The sequence below is a fragment of the Harpia harpyja genome, chromosome 16 (assembly GCF_026419915.1).
Source record: "Harpia harpyja isolate bHarHar1 chromosome 16, bHarHar1 primary haplotype, whole genome shotgun sequence".
NCBI classification, from domain to species: Eukaryota; Metazoa; Chordata; class Aves; order Accipitriformes; family Accipitridae; genus Harpia; species Harpia harpyja.
The window spans coordinates 16,101,563-16,119,407 of NC_068955.1; the positions used below are offsets into that span (position 1 = coordinate 16,101,563).

General features: G+C 39.3%; 1 protein-coding gene across 4 annotated transcripts in view; it reads left to right on the forward strand.

Annotated features, from left to right (window-relative positions):
• KCNQ1 (potassium voltage-gated channel subfamily Q member 1) overlaps nucleotides 1–17,845 on the forward strand; it is a 421,808-nt gene that overhangs the window by 128,949 nt on the left and 275,014 nt on the right. For all 4 annotated transcript variants that reach the window (XM_052810583.1, XM_052810581.1, XM_052810582.1 and 1 more), the window contains 3 exons: nucleotides 14,591–14,717; nucleotides 16,477–16,555; nucleotides 17,608–17,704. In XM_052810583.1, coding sequence (XP_052666543.1) covers nucleotides 14,591–14,717; nucleotides 16,477–16,555; nucleotides 17,608–17,704 — 303 coding nt within the window. The remainder of the gene's footprint in view (nucleotides 1–14,590; nucleotides 14,718–16,476; nucleotides 16,556–17,607; nucleotides 17,705–17,845) is intronic.

The window sequence follows — 17,845 nt, forward strand, 5'->3', positions numbered from 1 at the left end:
CAGTATTAATACTAATGTTGTTTGTGTGATTGTGTTGTAGTTACAAACATGCTTGAAATACATCACATCTAGTCACAGAGGCTTTTAACAGTTTAGCTGCTCTTTGGAATATGGTGCAATTACATTTCTGATGCCTGCATACGTGCTGGCTTTTGTTTGTGTTTTCCTTTCAAGAAACACAGATCATTGACTATGTGGCTCAGTACTTAGATACATGTAGTGCAAGGGTGTAATCTTCCCTTTTTAACAGATGGGTTCAACTGTGCTTGTTTGTTACGGATTGCAGCTTGCTTCAAGGGTCATCCTGTTGACTTGGATGGGAATATTCAAGAATAAAGTGCTATACAGTGGAAGGGGTGTCAGAAAGCAGCTCTGTGTGATGTAGCACGGGCAGCTTAGTGTTAAAGCCCTGAGCCAAGTCTAATCCTGTGATCCAGATGAAACAAAATGTCAGAAGTGTTCTTCCTGCCAAAACTCTGAATAGCTTCTTTTATCATAGAGTCCTATGATCGTGTTGGCTCACAGGCAGAGTTGCACAATGTACTGAGCAGCAGTAAGAGGTACAACCTGAGCAGAAGAGGAGCTTCTCGGCTCTCAAAGAGGAATAAATACTTCAGTGGGGTTCCTTTGAGCATGAATTCTGACAAACTTATCTTTGTATTTATTTTAACAGTAAAACAAGTTGAAGGTTGACAAAAAACCTGCTTTCCCTCTTTAAAGAGTAGAAAGAACTACAGAACATGAAGTAAAGTTAAAAGGAACTCCTTGAATGTTGTTAAGGATTCTAAAAGTAGTCTTTAATTGTTGCCAAAACTAATGCAGCTGGAATTTCCGTGGAAAACATTAGTGCAGTAGCCAGTTAGTATACAAATACCTCCAGTTTGCAATAGATTCCCCCCCCCCTTTCCTCAAAGCTTGTTCGCCCTGTTCTCCATGTTAAAAAATGTGTCCATGTTTAACAATATGCTTAAGATTGAAACAGTCAAACATGACATCTCATGGCAATACTAGGAGTCACACAGTGCTAACTACTCGGCTTTGCGCTGAGAACTGGTGGCTTATTCCAGCACCACCATTGTTTGCTGTCTTTTTAAACCTAAAAAATAATCAAATTTGTTGAAGAGAGAATTCCCACAGCCTGCAAATAATTCACAAAGTATTTAAAAAGAGAGCTTTCGTAGTGTTTTTCAGGGTGATTTAGCAGCCGAGATGAACACATTTCATATCTTCATAGCATGAAATATTCATTACTATTACTCAAAAGGTGTGAAACCACAGATAGTATTACCAGAGGCTTTCTACCACTTTTTGAGTACCGTAAAGCATGCTGTTAAAATAGGCACAATGTTTCTGGCTTTAACAGTATGCCAGTTGGGACAAGTAATATGGTTCATGATAACAGAATTGTCTGATGTAACATGCTAGGGGCAGATTTCTAATGAGGAAAGCTTTATTGATGAACTTACTAAAACATGCATTCATGTCATCAGCTTCGGTATCCCAAGTACAATAGCTTATAAATATTCAAATAGCCAGTTATGGGACACAGCTGTACCACTCTTTCATGTCTAGTAGGTTTCCTTTGGTCATCCAGCTGATGAGGAGATGCACATTGTACACAAAGCAGTCCCTTATGTGCTCTTCTAGTGTAATGTAATTGTTATTAATTACACCCTGAACAGTACTAGCAATTGACACTTCTGTACAAAGTTAAATGTGCAATGTGTTATGTGTTCAGGAAAGGGGAAACACGAGGTTGTCATTAAAGCCATTTTTAGCAGAGCTGGAAATAGGACGCAGATCCAAGCGTGGCAGACCCACTTGTTTCATCCACTGAGAAAGAACTCGCCAAATGGGTGAGTTTGGTTTTGTTGCCTTGTTCCCTTCGGCAGAGGAGGATAGGCCTCTGACCCTGGTTTCCATATTTTAGCCACCTTTACTGATGCTTTAAGAAAACTGGAAAACTATCCAGACTGAACTGCAGTTTAAGTAGCCTCTTCCTTCTGTAAGGTAGTCTAAAACCTGTGGCATTTGATCATTCCTAGAGGTCTTGGCCACTTAAGCTATTATTTCTTTTGTAAAACCATTAAAGAAGGATGTAACCCAAACTCTTTACATGCACTATTCGTGTGTCAGTATTTGGTTGTTGTGCATCAGGACCCTCTTTTTTTCCTCCCCCTTAGTTCTAGAAAAGAACTTAGCCTGGTAATTATTTATCTTGCATACTGAGAAAATATTGCTTTAAAAGAATGTTTTACAGTGTAAAGAACATTATCACCTCTCAGTAATGACAGGATATGAAAAATGTCACGTGTTCCAGTTGTTTGTCACACAGTGGTGGCTTGCATACTGGGTTAGTAAATACTAAGGCTGAGTAGCTTTAAAGCAAGGAGTCGCATTTCTTTAACATCTTGCTTCATTTCTGTTAAGACAACTGGTACAAGCGTCGGTTCTTACTAGTTCCTCTGTTGCTGAACAAGTATCTTTTTGGGTGGGATGAGCATCTTTGGTTCCAGTGGGTAATCTTAGCTCTCTGGTTTGGCAGTAAGACCTTTGGTGTCCAGGCTAGACTTACAGTTTTTCGTTAATATCACATCCAACACAATGGGATCTTGAGAGGCTTAAGCAGGACAGACATACTAAAAACAACTTTTTGTAATAGTGAGTATCGACAACTGCAGAGAAGGTGTAAAGGGAAAGCTAAAAAACTGGATGATCTTTTGACATAAAAAAAAAAACCCCAAAACACAAACACACCAAAAAGTTTTTATGATTACTGACAGAATTTGTCTGGCTGTGGAGTAAGACTGCCATTTGCTTTATCACATAAGGTATTAGGAAAAAATGTTTGGAAATGGGGCATTTCCAATGATGTGTTCAGTTTAATTACTAATTTAAGCAACAGTAAATCTCAGATCAAAGAGAAGGCCCTTGAAAATTCAGCTGTTCCTAGAAAAAATCATACCACGAATCACCTGGAAGAATAGCTCACATAGAGAGCAGATATGCCTCAAGCTTCAGAAAAATGAGTGCAATAGTAATGCAATAATACGAAGTCCTGCTCCACTGCTACTAGTTGGATTTTCTGGTATGTTAATGCATTTAAAACGCACAACCAGTGCTTTGGTTGTTCTGATAACGTATATCTTGAAGTGGACTCTCAATCTGTTCTGCATTGCCCAGTGTTTCAGCACAGAAAAGGCTCATCTGTCTCTAAACTATGCTCCTTGTGTCTGTTCCTTTAGGTTGCAATTGTTTTTCCCACTTCAAGTACCATTCCACAGAGGGGATTCTTCTGGTCAGGTGGCTTTTGCTTGCTACATCAGCTGCCGGCTAGGCCATGTACTGTTGCAGAGCCTTCAGTTTATTCTTGACATGTCCTAGGCATTGCTTTTATAAGGTCTCTCCTTTTCCAAAGAGTTTTGGAGTACAGTGTTACTGAAATCTGCCAAATATCAGTTTGGGGGGGTTTTGTTTGTGGGGTTTTTTTGGTTTTGTTTTTTTTTTGTTAAATTCATTCCATATAATGCCTATTAGTTTCCTGAGGTATTTGATGTCTTGAAGCTCAGACCAGCTGCCACTGAGAGGGCCATGGCTTTTTTAAGATTTTTTTTTTTTCTTCCAGCAATGAATAGTGCACTTGTCCTTTATTTGTAAAGGGAGCAGGGGAAAGGTGATAGTGAGTGAAGGGAGTTTCACAGAGCTGGAGTTCTCCTTTCGTAACTTTGAATTCTGGAAAGAGCTGCCTCTGTTGCACCATTTATTTATGTTGGACCCCAAACTGATAGAAACACGAATCCAAGTAAAAATATAAGTCTTTGCACATAACGGTAGCTTGGTTAATGGGGTATGCAACTTCAGAGGGATCTGGTTTATATCTTCATTTTGCAAATGTAAGTTTAGTTTGGTCCGTTTGGAACATTATCAAAGCTCTAGGGAGAGTTTGCACTGAGTTAATCATGTGCTTTGGTTGGTATAAATTAACTTCCCATTTTGGTATGCTATAATCCTGATGCGCTAAATGATAGCCGCAACTGTTTAATGCTCGCTGATTGAACGAGCGCAGGAAATTGGCACGAGGAGGAAACTACTTGCCTTCAGTATGTGAAATGTATTTGCCACTTAGCTGAAAATGCTGACTTTGTTGCCTTCGGTTAGGTTTATTTTGCATGTCAAATAATTCCCCTCTCCTCCTTCACAAATTTTAGAGGCAACTGTAAAATGCTGACTGAATGGGCTGTGTACATATGGCATCTGAGAGGTTTTTTATTAGCTTTAACTAGCACATGTGTTTTCCTGTGAGGAGTATTAAGTGCCTGGACTACAGGTTTAGTGTGTGACTGTTTTTGCAGCTGTGTGGAAGAGCATGATGCGTATTCCCTGGAGCAGGCCTGGGAGAGAGCTCAAGTATGTTGAGGCAAAAGCAGGCTGTGTTTATGGGAATGTCAAACAGAAATATGGCACTTGAACTCTTATCAACGCTGAGCCTGATACCAGTAACTAAGCAGTGGTCGCCCAGGTGTGTGAAAGGAATGCCCCCTACTTCTAACCGCACAGGATTTTGTTTCAGAACTTGATGGCTCTATCCTGCAATGCTGTCCTGCCAGTCTGGAAAAAATGAAAGTTTTCTTTTGCCCTTTGTTATCTGGAGGTGGTTGAAACCAACGTTAATCCATTTGAAATTTAGTTCTTGTTAAACTGTTATTGAAGAGTACAGTCATTGCTTAGGCCAGAAATCTTACTTTTGGAGGATGAATTTTGAAAACATGCTGCTTCTAGAAAAGGAGGGTATCATGAGTATATGTAGAAAAGAGGTAATGTCCTGCTTTCGGTGACCTTTCACTCTTCTGGAAATGTCTTACTTGCAGAACACATACCACATCCCAGACAGGTCCCATAAAGCCGAAAACCACATAGAGGAGCTGGAAGGGTAGAGCTAAGAATCCTGAAGCAAGGCTATGTAGCACACAGTACCATTTTGTAACTCCATTCTGGAGGGAGGGCAGGGCTGGGAGGGGAGGGGAGGTCTTGTCTACACAAGAGAGGTACGAAGTTAGAACTTTGTCAGAAAGAGTTCCTCTTCAGCATACTCTGTACCTGCTTTTGCAGGAGCTAGTTGTTGAAATAGCTCATAATAGCTCATGGGATTTAGATGTGGGGGCCTCGTGATGTTGCTGTGCATATCCAGCTATACTTTCATCCCCAGTGCTACTATGTCATTGTCTTGAAGCATTTGTGTGGGAGAGGATGGTGAGAGTAGTGGGTTTCTCTGGAGCGGAGTTAAAGCCGTATGAGAAACCTGTACCTGAATAGCAAGTCGAGCTCTGATCTCCCCTATTGTTTCAGTCTTCCTGACTCCTACCTAGCCAGGGAATGAAGAAGGGCATTGCTACAGCTTGTGGGCATGTTTTCTCTTTGTTTGGACTCTGGATAGTGCCCTTAAGTTGAGAAATCTTCGTAGGTCAGAATGTCTGGGCTGTGGGTAAGGTTGAAATGATGGACATGCAGTGCTGTCAGCTTTGGAGGAGTGAGACTCCCAAAGAACTAGTAGAGCTTCGGAAGTCAGGTTTATTGCAAAGTGGGAACGTAGATATCCTTGGTCAATTGGTGACTGTGTGGAGAGACAACAAAAAAGGAAAATTAATTTCATGAAAGCTTATTTTCTTACAGTCCTTGTTTTGCAAGTTTCTAGAGAGAGAAATGTAGTTTCTAAGTTTTCTACTTTATTATAAAAAAGTATTCCCTTTCATGCCTTAAATCTACAGATGATTCTGCAGACGTACATCTTGTATTTAAAAACGCTACACATTAAAAAAAAGAAAAAAAATCACTAAAATTTAAATATAAAATGAAACCTGGCTGCAGTTTGTGTAAAATATGACTCTGTTGAAAAGCACCATTTTTCAAGAGCAAAGATGGATTTAATGTAACAGATAATTGAAGACTAGAGGTTTCTAGCTTCCCATCCTTACCAGTCTTTTTCCTCTTTTCTTCTGCCCTTTCCTAATACAATGAAAAGAGATGAGTAAGGAGGAAAAAGTAATATTCATAGGAAGCCTGAAATTATTTTCTACTTTTCAAAACCAGTGGAACAAAAATATTTCTTCATCAATAATCTTTCTAATTTCTGTTTTAAAATGTATTGTTGCTTCCTGGCTGCTATCACAGTGTGGCCTCAAACAAAAAAAAAAAGTACATTGGTGTGTTTAAAACCACTAGATTTCAAGTGTTGTGGTTACCAAACTGTATAGCAGGTGACCAAAGCTTGGCCACTGCATCTTAAAAATGCCATCTACCATCACATTCCCTTTTAAGTATGCAAAGTGAAGCTATTGCAGGTTAAGCTGTGCTGATAATGGCCAGATTCTTCCTTTTGTGTTGCTCTGCTTTCAGGTAAGAGATATTGTACGGTATTTATTTTCTCTCAGAAAGTAATAGTGTTGTGATAGTCTAAGGGTATAAGAGAAACATGGTTTACTGGAAGACACAATAGCTTTTATTGCCCTGTCATTTATAGCCAGAAAAAACCAGACATACAGTCTCTTCATGGGATCCCCCAATAAATTCAATGTTAGCTGTGGAGCAAAGGGAAGACTTGTGAAGTAGCTTTTTTAAAAATGAGTGAGGAAGGCTATTTAATAAAAAGCATGCAACAAGACACTTGACAGGATAAAAATAATCAGATCAGGGAAAGTAGCCACTGTATAAATAGTGTTAATATGAAAAGTTCTCTGTAACATAAAAATATAGACTACTTGGCTTAGACTGATTTTTTTAATAGTCTGTAACAGTTCCTTTCTACTCGTATTAGCATATTGTATGTACTAATGAATGAGTGTGCATCTCTGTGAACTGTGTGTATGTGTGCTTAATCTTAAGTAGGTGAATAGTTCTTTTGAATTCAGTGAGATATAAAATTAAGCATATGCTGCACTGGGTAGAAGCCAGAGCATTTTTGACTTTGAAGGAGAGGGTCCTGTATGAATTCGTTCTAGAGACTTTTATGAAGCCCTGAATAAGAGGTTCATGAAATAAACAGAAAGGAGTGGGGTTTTTAATCATTTTTGTGCCAGTGTTAACATGTTGACACTTCCTTTCTCTTGCCAAATACTTTGGATTTAAAGTCTAGTTCTTGAGCATACTTTGTGATGGGGGAGAACTTCACACTAAAACAAGTATCGTAAACTAAATGTGCAAGCCTAGCTTAATTTACTTCTGTAAATTCCTGGTGGATATCATCAGCAAGTAAGTTCAAAAGCTAAAGACGACTGCGTTATGAAGAGACTTGTGCAGGGGTGACGGTGTGGAAAGTTGTTCTAACGGAGCTGCGCTCTGAGACCATGCCTTCATGTGCATAGTTACACCACTGACATCTGAGGCCTTTTGTAGTTGGTGGAAAAAATTCAACTGCCTGCGTTTGGATTTGGCTGAAACCTCTAGTGAGAAGAAAGCTAAGAAATCAATTAAAGGCTTTTTAAATGCACCTAAGGGAGTTAGGTGCCTGACTCCTATTGAAATTTAATAGGATTTAGTTGCTTGGAGTCTTTGGAAAATCTCAACCTAAAATTGCAGGCCTGCAGTATTCTTTATTGGTCCCAGTGCTATTGTTCTGTGCTCTCGGCACCGTTTAAGGGAAAACAGAAAAGCTTCAGCACAATCAAGTGTTCTAACTCTGTCTTGTAGTAAGTGTCCCTTTTTTTTTTCAGAGCATGAACACTTATGTAAATATTATTTCATCTTAATTAAAAACATTAATAAGGGGACTTTAATGATGTCCAGTAACTTCTTAGGATTAATTATGGGGCTCTGAAGATAGACAGGTGATACTGACACCATGTTTTTTGTTTTTCATTGCCTGTTTAATCATTTGGTGCCAAATTTGCTAGATATTTATTATATTCTTTATGCTAGATAAATAATTTTAGCAAATGATACTAGGCTCTTTGAAAGGAAGGAACACGAAGTGTTCTGGCTTTAAACATTTTTTTAAAAACTTTTCATGATTGTTTTTCACTTGAAAAGATGCAATTTACAAGATCTTTGGAAGCGAAGAGATTTAAGTAGGGGGAGAAAAATCCCCAATCCTAAATAGCACTTTTGGCACTTGTTGTTGCTCAGTAAGTGTTTCTATATATGAAAAACTATTTATCTTTTTATTTTTTATCTGTACTTCATCAAGTTGGGATTTTTACTTTATTGAGCTCTGTGTCTGTCTTCGTTTGCCTAGGCCATCTGATTTTGCTGTTCTGTGTATCTTAGAAAACACAGTACAGCTTTCAGGAAAAAATCCTGCCTTTCTTGACAGAACAAAGAGGGGCCTCTCTATACAAAGTGAGTGAGATTAGAAGAAACAGTTGCCTGCTGTTAATTTGCACAGACAAGTGCTGCTCTGGCTATACACAAGTGCTGTCTGAAGCATTTGCAAGCCCTGATGTCAGGTGAACAGTGTGCTGTGAAGTGGACTCTAGCTCTGTCTGAACTGATGTGTAGCCTGCAGTGGTTCCTTTTTTGCATGCTACCCTTCTCTGAGTGTAAATGCAACCTATTGCTCTACATGAGAGAGACATTCCTGCTTTTTCTTGACCTTTCGGTGGCTGTAGAGGATATGCTGTGTCCCTGCTTGTGAAGATGCTGAGCCTGTTTGTTTCTCCATTGCCCAATCCAGCTCCACAGCCCTTGGCTGACAGCAAGTGCTCCATTCGTCACTTCTTATTAGCATCAGCAGATCTGTTGTCCCCTCTCTTGGCTACTTCAGAGACCTCCTTGTCATGACTTCTGAACAAAACTTTTGGCAGTGTCCTCGCTCCACTACTGCTGCCTGAGATTGCGAGGAGGTTTCCACTTTACTGTTGGCACACTAGCTCTGTAGTAGAGCTCTTCCATTGCCTTGCCTTACAAATAGGTATCGGTGCAAGTAGTGCCACAGGAATCTTATAGCTGAGGTAATGCTGGTTGGCATGCAATCCCTATACAAGCTATGGGAGAGCTTATTTCCTTGTTTAAAGGAATTCATGGGAACTTTATCATGCTTGAAGCTAGAGTCTGAAAGAAGCCAGATTTGAAAGACTTGTGGGAACAATTGTGGTTGATCCCTCCAATGAGGATAATGTAATAGAGCTTGTGATATGGCAGAGATGGGTAAGAGTCATATTCCCAGTAAAATGTTGGGATGGGAGGAAATTCTTACAGTACAAGAAGTGTGTGCTTATGAGGCTTAAAGTCATCCCCCTCATCAATGCCTCTTGTTTTCCTGTGCTTGTTATCTCCCTTTCCTCTTAGAATACCATAGTGCTATTCTTTGCCTCCTTGTTCCTGAAACATGTATTTTACCTCTCTTATGTTTATGGATTTCATTGAAAAAAGTCTAGACTCAGAGTAAAGTCATTCTTGTTCCTAACAGGTTTCAGATGACCTCATCTAGTCCTCCCACATCAAATGGCTGTGTGAACTTCTGTGATGCTCCATGACCAGTTACAGCTCTGAGGTTTACAGGCAGAGCATCAGGCAATATATTCTCTACACAGATGCTTTCTCAGCCTCCAGAGACAATTTCTTTATCTGTTAAATAGCTGCTGTTATGGTGTCATGTTCCATTCTATGTCAGGGTTTTGTTGTGGTTTTTGTTTCCCCAAGCTATTAATCTAATTGCTTAAAAACATGTCCTTCAGCTAAGTTTAGGGACTCTGTCCTTGCTTTTGGAGTTCCTACTGCACTTTACCTTGCAGTGTGGATGTTGGATGCCTCCCAACATTGGATTGTAGCTGTTCCAATCCAGTGGGGATGGAGTAGTAAAAGAAGGGCTTTTCAAGATGCGTTTATTAGCAAAATAAACCAGATATTCATTTTTCTAATATACTTGTGTGTATTTGTTTTCATAGATCTGACTCTAGTCACACAGCTGATGAAGTCTGGTTCCTCCTTCAATTCAGTCACAGTCCTTTTCATAAGTAACTTTTCCTTGTTGTCCTCTGGTAGAAGGGACTTTCTTGTTCTTTTGCCTAATGGCATCCTGAAGTTTGTCAAGGTGATAGTTAAAAGTGGCCTTACCCATAGCAGGTCCAGTTCTTCAGTGTAAGTCAAACCTAATACATGGGCTTTTCATCACAGCTGTTCTTTGAGCCCTTCTCGGTGTGTTCCCTGTGTGGGCTTATTATGAAACTGTGATTAATCCATGGGAACTGTGGAGATATGGGCTGTAATGACAAATAGCATGGGTGTGTTTGTCAGGGGACTGCGTTTTTATGGATCTTGCCTAAGTTCTTTCATCAGGTGATGAGAGCTGTACTTTAGCCACATGATTAAGTTATGACATGTCTGTCTCGGGCTGAGGATAATTTTTATGTTTTGATGGCTCTTTCATTATACTTGAAGCGATTCCCAAAACTGTTCATGTAGTACCTGATCAGCTCAAAGGAACTTCTGTTTCCATGTCAAAACTGTGAAAGTGAGTAGTGAGATGCACGGGACAATCTGTCGTGAGACTTCTGAAATGGATCCCACACGCTGACCCCGCTCCTGCACCAATGCACCGGTAAGGACTCAAGCTCCTTTACTGGTCTTCACGAGAAATACTTCATTCCCTGGTGTCTGCTAAATGGCTAGCTGGAGATCTATTGTAGTTTCACCACGCACTGTACCACAGTAGAAATGCCCAAGGCTTGTTACACTGCTCTTGTCTGCTTGTTCCTTATAGTTGAAAGTGTTGTGAATTTACACATGAGAAGTTGCTTGCAGCTGGACAGTTACTGACACTGATAGAGTTCTTCAAGAAAAGTGATCTACATGTGTATCTCATGTTCATCATCTCTACCTTTTCATCCAGAGTTAATCTGGTATTTGGCTGTGTTTGGATTATGTGGCTGAGAAGGCATGAAGATGGCATTAACCCTATGCCTGGGCTGAGGAGGAAGGATGGCAGAAGTGAGGGTACCATGTACAAATTGATAATTAAAAGGAAAAAAAGTCTCTTCTCCTAAGCAAGAGGGCTCCTGTATGCCCACACCACTGTCACATCTCAGAGGGCTCTTTTTACCATGTCAATATAAGTTTTTTATCTCAGTGTTGTATTTCTGTTTTGACCTTGTAGAAAGGAGATCACAGTTAAGTTACATAGGGTTGAATGGGTCCTTGCACAGTGCAGTTCTTGTGTGTCTGTAATTTTAACCAGGAAAACTCCTCCACTGAGCTTTAATCCCCACTCCCACTAGTGTTTTGCAGGCAGTTATTTTCTCTGTATTTTAACTTTTCCCTTGTGCTGAATGTGGCTTTTTTTCTTATTTCACTCATTCTTTACATCCTCTCTGTTCAGCACTTCATCCTTCCATTTTCCTATATCAGCTTCTCGAAGCGATGTTTCAGTCTAGCTGATTCTTTGTGAGAAGCGCAAACTTTTGTACTCTTCACTTAGTAGATAGGTGTTAAGTGGGCAATTAGGAGAAAGTATCAAAGAAACAGTGGACCAAATTGATCTGTAGTGCAACTCAGATTTGTTGGAATTTTCAGGTGTGAGGCATTGCTGCTTTCTGCCAGGGTACCTGCTATTAAATGGAATTAGCCCTAATTATCACCAGCAGAAATGAACTAAGGATCAGGTTGGCATCCTTCTAGTTATTGTAAAGTTCCATGTTAAGCTGTTAATCACGAAAATATAGGCCATATGTCTGTAGCTCAGGAAGGCATAATTTTCTAATGCAATTTTCCTTGTTGTCTGCAAGTTTCTGGCCGCTAGTATAAGTGTATGGACAGAAATTCATCAGCCTCCCCCACCCCCCGGAGACTACTTATTAGACTTATGCAACGCAAGATATTAAAAACACTTTTGTCTGTCACATAGCCACAGGCAGGGGAGGGGGAATTTGCCAGTTGCTAATGGATACCTGGAGTTTTTGTGTATGACCATGAAGAACAGCTTGTGCACTTTCACCCCCAATGTTCCTTGAATAACTTGGGTCTCATTTAGGTCAATAAGCCTTTATCAAAACGTCAGGAGTGAAAAATGTGTCTTGGTGTAAGCCGACTGGTCGTTCCCTCCAGTCACCGGCGTCTATAGGACAATCAATGTTCTCTAAGCTTGTCTGCATGTCATGCAAAGAGCTGGATGACAGTAACCATTGACTGCGTGTCTGTCACATTGTCTTTGGGACAGCCCCTATTTGCATACTTGCCGGTGTGCCTGTTATCCAATGAACCATGGAGGGCCTTTAAAAAACATAGGCGCACAACTCGGATGCAAATTCCCTACGCAGAGAATACACGCTTCTTTAAAGCACAATCCTGGCTTTCACTTTCTACCTTCTTGCTATAAAACTGAAACTGTGATCCTGACAAGGCCATGGTGCCTGGTCAGAGTGCTGTTTGTGGTTTCATTGTGCTAAAACATAAACTTTTCTCTGGGTTTTTCTTTGCCTACTGAGATAATTTTGTTGTTGTTCTTTTGCTTTTGGTAATTGCTTTAGGGGATATCTGAACAGTATTATCTGTGCTATCACATACGATGTGAAGCTATACATTCCTTCCTCAAATTAGTTATTTTGAATGAAAGACAGTTTTTGCTCCCTGTATGGTTGCTATTGTCTTTTGTTAAGGGAGTTTCCTCTGTGGTAGTGATGAAAGGAGATGTACTAGCCTTCTGCATACAGAAGAGTACTTGGATATTAGAGTTTATTGATCATGTCTGTGAAATGAATACAATCACCTGGTCAGAAAAGATGGCCTCAGGTGCTTTATTTTGCTGTGACAATTCAACAGCACCTCATGTAAAGCAGGGATCATAATTTTGCCATTCACTGTAGGTTTGTAAATGACATTAGGCGAAATTGGACGAAGGGAGAGTTTCATTGCGCTTGAAGCTTCTGCCATAAGACACAGGCTTTCCTTAAAGCATCTGCTGCACATACTGTTTCTTTAGATTTATGACGTTCTGGTAGATCCTTTCAGAATGAAGCTGTAGAAGAGGTTCTTGGCTGAGTCAAAGGGTCTGAGCTTCATGTTTATTACAAGCAACGATCTGGACAGTTTCATTATATCTTGAAAATCTAACTGGAATACAAGTGACTATAAACAATAGCTGTTCTGCTGCATCTGACATCTTGCACAGGTTATGAGATTGTCAAAACAAAGGGCAAGTGTCCTGGCTGATGTTCTCCTAGCTTTTCTAGAAGCATCATGGAGTCAAACTTCAACACTATAGTGCCCTGAGACGAACAGTTTGTTATGCCATCAGGAGACTGGTGTTTTAGAGCCACAAAAAGGTTATAGCAAAGTCAACAGATACATAACATTTTTTTTCCCCTCTTCTTGCTGTATACAGACCTATTATTTTACTCAGTACTCAGGGCAATGTCCCATGCATTTTTGAAGCTCATTATATGACTCCCTTTCATCTTGAGCGGACTAGGGTTGTATCCTGGTTATTTCAGTTAATTTAGAAGATAATCATAGGTACCATCCCCTTTGCCAATCTGTTACGAAAAACAGCAGTGAACCCTGCAGAAATGTGAGGAGGCTGGATAAAATGCTGAGCAATATGTTTTCTTCTCTGCAGTTGCTCTTTATATTAAATCACTCTATGAAATAAGCAGCTCGTTCTCTTAATCTATGTAACTGTGATACCTTATGATTGGTTTCTCTGCTTTACTCTTTCCATATGCCATGTCTTGTATGTTTTCAATTACAAGCCACTGTTACAATTCCAAGTAGTAGATCTTGCTGTTGGGTCTGATAGAGAATATGACCAGTTATTAGTTGAGTTGGCCAATAAGGGGAGTATTGCAGCTCCCTGATACTCGAGGAAACTATGCTGAGTATGCCATGCTCAACCAGTCTGTAGGAAAGCAAGGTTTATCTACACATTGACTAAATTCCAAATACGACATAATTGTACCTCTGTCTAATTAACAAGAATGTCAGATGTCTTTGACACCTATCACTTTGTAGGCATTTCCAAAATCATACCTTAGCATAGGTCTGTGGTTAACACGTAGCTTGATACCAGCAGTGCTTCAGGACTAGATCTCTGTTTCTGCTGAAGTCTCTAATTGTTGAGAAGAGGATGGGAAAGGCATGCTTGAGATCTCACTATGTTTTCAGTGCACCTGGAAACTGACCTATTGGTAATGGCTACTAGAAATCTTTCTTCAGTCCATGTGAGATTAAAGGAAGACTGAAAAAGTATAAATAAGTGGGAGGCTAAGCTGATACAGTAAATTGAATGTGAAGCGCACCTCTTCCCGAAATGAAATACGCTAGCAAAATACTCATCTTCTGAATACAGACTCTGCTTGTTTTCTTTGGCTCAGTCAGGAAACCTTTTTTTTAATTAGACCAAGTGAACTGCACAGAATGGTCTTCAGTTTTAGTATGTGTAGGCAAACCAAACTGTGTGCAATTAAAGTATTTAAACTTGCTCTTAATCTTTTCTTTCTTTAGTCTTACGGATTTTTCTATGTTACTTGAGATCATTTTGGTATAGTTGACATTTTTTTCACCTTCCAAATTTTACATTTTATTTTAGCATTTCCTAATACATTCTGAAAAAAGATGAGACACATACAGTAGAGAATTAACCTAGTTCCCTGTCCATTTCTTTTAGGAAATTGTATTAGTGGTATTCTTTGGAACAGAATATGTGGTTCGGTTATGGTCAGCAGGATGTCGCAGTAAATATGTTGGAATATGGGGAAGACTTCGTTTTGCTAGGAAGCCTATTTCAATCATTGGTGAGTATGCACAGCTTGCAAAGTTGACGTAAACAAGAGTAAAACTTGTCCTTGAAAGTTTTGAGAAATGGAATTTCTGCAGTAGTTGAAGCCAAGTTAGAGCAAGAGCTCTTGTCATTAGCATTATTGTAGATCTGAATTTCCTTTCAGGAATCCGTGGCACTGTCATTTGAGAACAAATGTAGCTTGGTTTGTTTTTCCAGAAGAGCAGAGTGTTTTCTTTTCACAAGTGATCTGAAGCTTTGCCAGAAATAAGTCTTGACCATAGTCCTGTCTCCTGTGACCTCAGGATCCCAGACACCGTACAATAGCTACAACTGTATTTTTTTAGATACTGAACAGCCTTTTTTTTTTTTTAACGCCCAGCAACCATTTGAATAATTTTTTATGAGTTTATTTTGCACTCTAATTAAGCTACGTACTGCATGGTGGAGCATGATAGATGCACTGTAGTTACTTTGTGTATCTATTGGATTAAAATATGGTTTTCAGTGATGCATCTGAAACTGGGCACCAGACAGCCCTTGATATTCACTGCAGTTGGCTTCCCAACGTGACTTTAGTGTTCTTAGAAATTACATCCATATATTCCATATATGTCACAAACAATTATTGTTTTTAGAATGCTTGTCATGCATTTAGCAATTTCAATGACAGAAACATAATAATCCGAAATCAGTCTGTATTTTGTTAGCCAATATTGAGAGAACTGTGTAAAGACCCTTGCCCTGAAGCACTTAAAATATAAATGGATTAAATGAACCAGATTTTGGAAGAGGAGTATTTGTTATAGAAGCACAGTAATTCTTGTTCTGTGACATAGTTTTTTCCGCTACTTGGAAACATTATTTGTTGTTGAGTAGAGGATATAGTATTTCATAAGCTATCTACAATTTTGCTGAATATAAATTACAAAATTTTGTACCTGGGTATTTTTATAATCATAAAATAGTTTAGTTTAGCTTCTCTGTGCATATATATAAATAACAACTGTATCTCAGGTGTGACTGCAACTATAAAATGGCTTTGACTGCATCTTTGCACTCTGTCCACAATCCATTTCTCTTGAGACCTAGAACACTAGGGGTTCTGAAACGTCATCCAATTTATTTCATCTTGGAAAGCAAAACAAAGTTCTGCTTTCCCAGATAAGTATCAAGAACTATTTCACTCTCCAAAATACAGAGTTCCTTTCCAAAATTAACTAGGCCTGATGCACAGAGATTTAGAGTACAGTCCTAGGGTAATGACTGACTTAAACTAAATTAGATTTACACGCCAATTCCAATTTTTCTCTCACTTTTAGACCTGGACAGATGAAATAATAGTAAGGCACTTGTCTTATATATGAAATAAACCCCAAAATCTCTGTCAATGAATAAAATACTGTCTAAAACAGCAGAGAAAATAACATACACAGAACAGATAATGGGTAGAAACTGCTGAAATTCCTCATGGGTTATAGCTAATAATGATTCCAGGCTGCTGAGGCTGCTTTACAGTAACTTATATCACTTTCATCATTCATCTAGAATGTGGCCATCTTGGACCCATCACAGTAAAACCTTTCTATCATATCACACAATTATGTTTTCTTCATACGTTACAATAGAGATCTCTTGATATATAAACAAAACTCTTAATTTGGGGTGACTGTTCAAATTGTTATAGTAATATTGGCATTGGTTCTAGTAACAGTCTTGCAGAAGTATTGCAAGATGCTGCTAACTCATTTTTTCAATTGACTTTTATTTTCCAGATTTAATTGTAGTTGTTGCTTCCATGATAGTTCTTTGTGTGGGCTCTAAAGGTCAAGTCTTTGCAACCTCAGCTATCAGGTAATTATATGCAATAAAAGAAAATAGTGCTGAGTAAGGTGTTGGGTTTTTCCAGGAGAAAATGAGTCACTGCTCAGAGTCATGTAACAGAGCAGATCACCAATCATGTATGGGTGTGAAACAGTGATCCCATTAAATGTAGGAGAAATAAAATTTTGAGTGTGTTGTCTGGTCATAATGCCTTTATGTCTGATGGAAAGAGGTGCACATACCCCTGCCCCCTTTCCCCAACTAGGTGGGTTCTACCCAAATCCTGTTTTAGTTTCTTGGCTCAGTTTTATAGCAACTCTTTCATGCTTCATGTCTCTGATGTCTTCAAGCTGCTTATTCATAAAATGCCTGGGGTTAGTAGTTGTGAGCTCCTGATGCACTGAACCCAGCTTGTGCTCAGGAAGGTCACACCACTTGGTTTTCTTGAATGACAGGGTACATGTCAGTGTACTGTGCTCTGCTCACTAGCTGCAGTGATGCTCTAGGATTGCAGAGACTCTCATAAAAAGAATATTTTAAAATATTATTGGACTGTCTAGTTCGAATTGCCTATGAAATTCCTCAAAGGTGAGGAACTCAGATCTTTAGTTAGCTGTCTCTGTATGTTGTTTCCCATGGACAGGGTACTCCAGGGCATGGTTTAGGGGGCATGGTTAATAGTTGGACTTGATGATCTTGAAGGTCTTTTCCAACCGAAATGATTCTATGATTCTATGATCTTGGTGAGCAGGTCAAATATGAGTCGATGAATGATTTCTAGAGCATTCACAGCCTGCGTCCAAAATTCCTGAATCCTTGACTTATTTGTACTAGCCATGTTTAGAAAGGTCTGTCCTTCTCTCGTGCAATCTCCCCATGCTGTCTTCATAACAAACAAGAAGAAAGATGGGTGAACGGAGTGAAAAGAGACAGGCTGCTAAGTCTGACAAAATAAAATATAATAAAAAAATAAAAGTCTTTCTCTTAAAATGTTTCTTTGGAAGAGACAGACTTCCCCTCTCCACCTCTATTTCTTCTCTTGTTTCTTTAGTCTTTTCATTCATTTAAAAATTGCGTTCCAGGGGCATCCGTTTTCTGCAGATTTTACGAATGCTGCATGTTGACCGTCAGGGTGGTACATGGAGGCTGCTGGGATCAGTAGTGTTCATACACAGACAAGTAAGTTTGAGTACTCTGAGGAATAGCATAATAATTGATGCAAAAGTCCTTATATTTGGAACAGCATGTATGCAGATATACTGATGATGTTGAATATATTTAGTGTGGAGGCAGGCAGTCATCTCTTTTAACCAAGTGTGG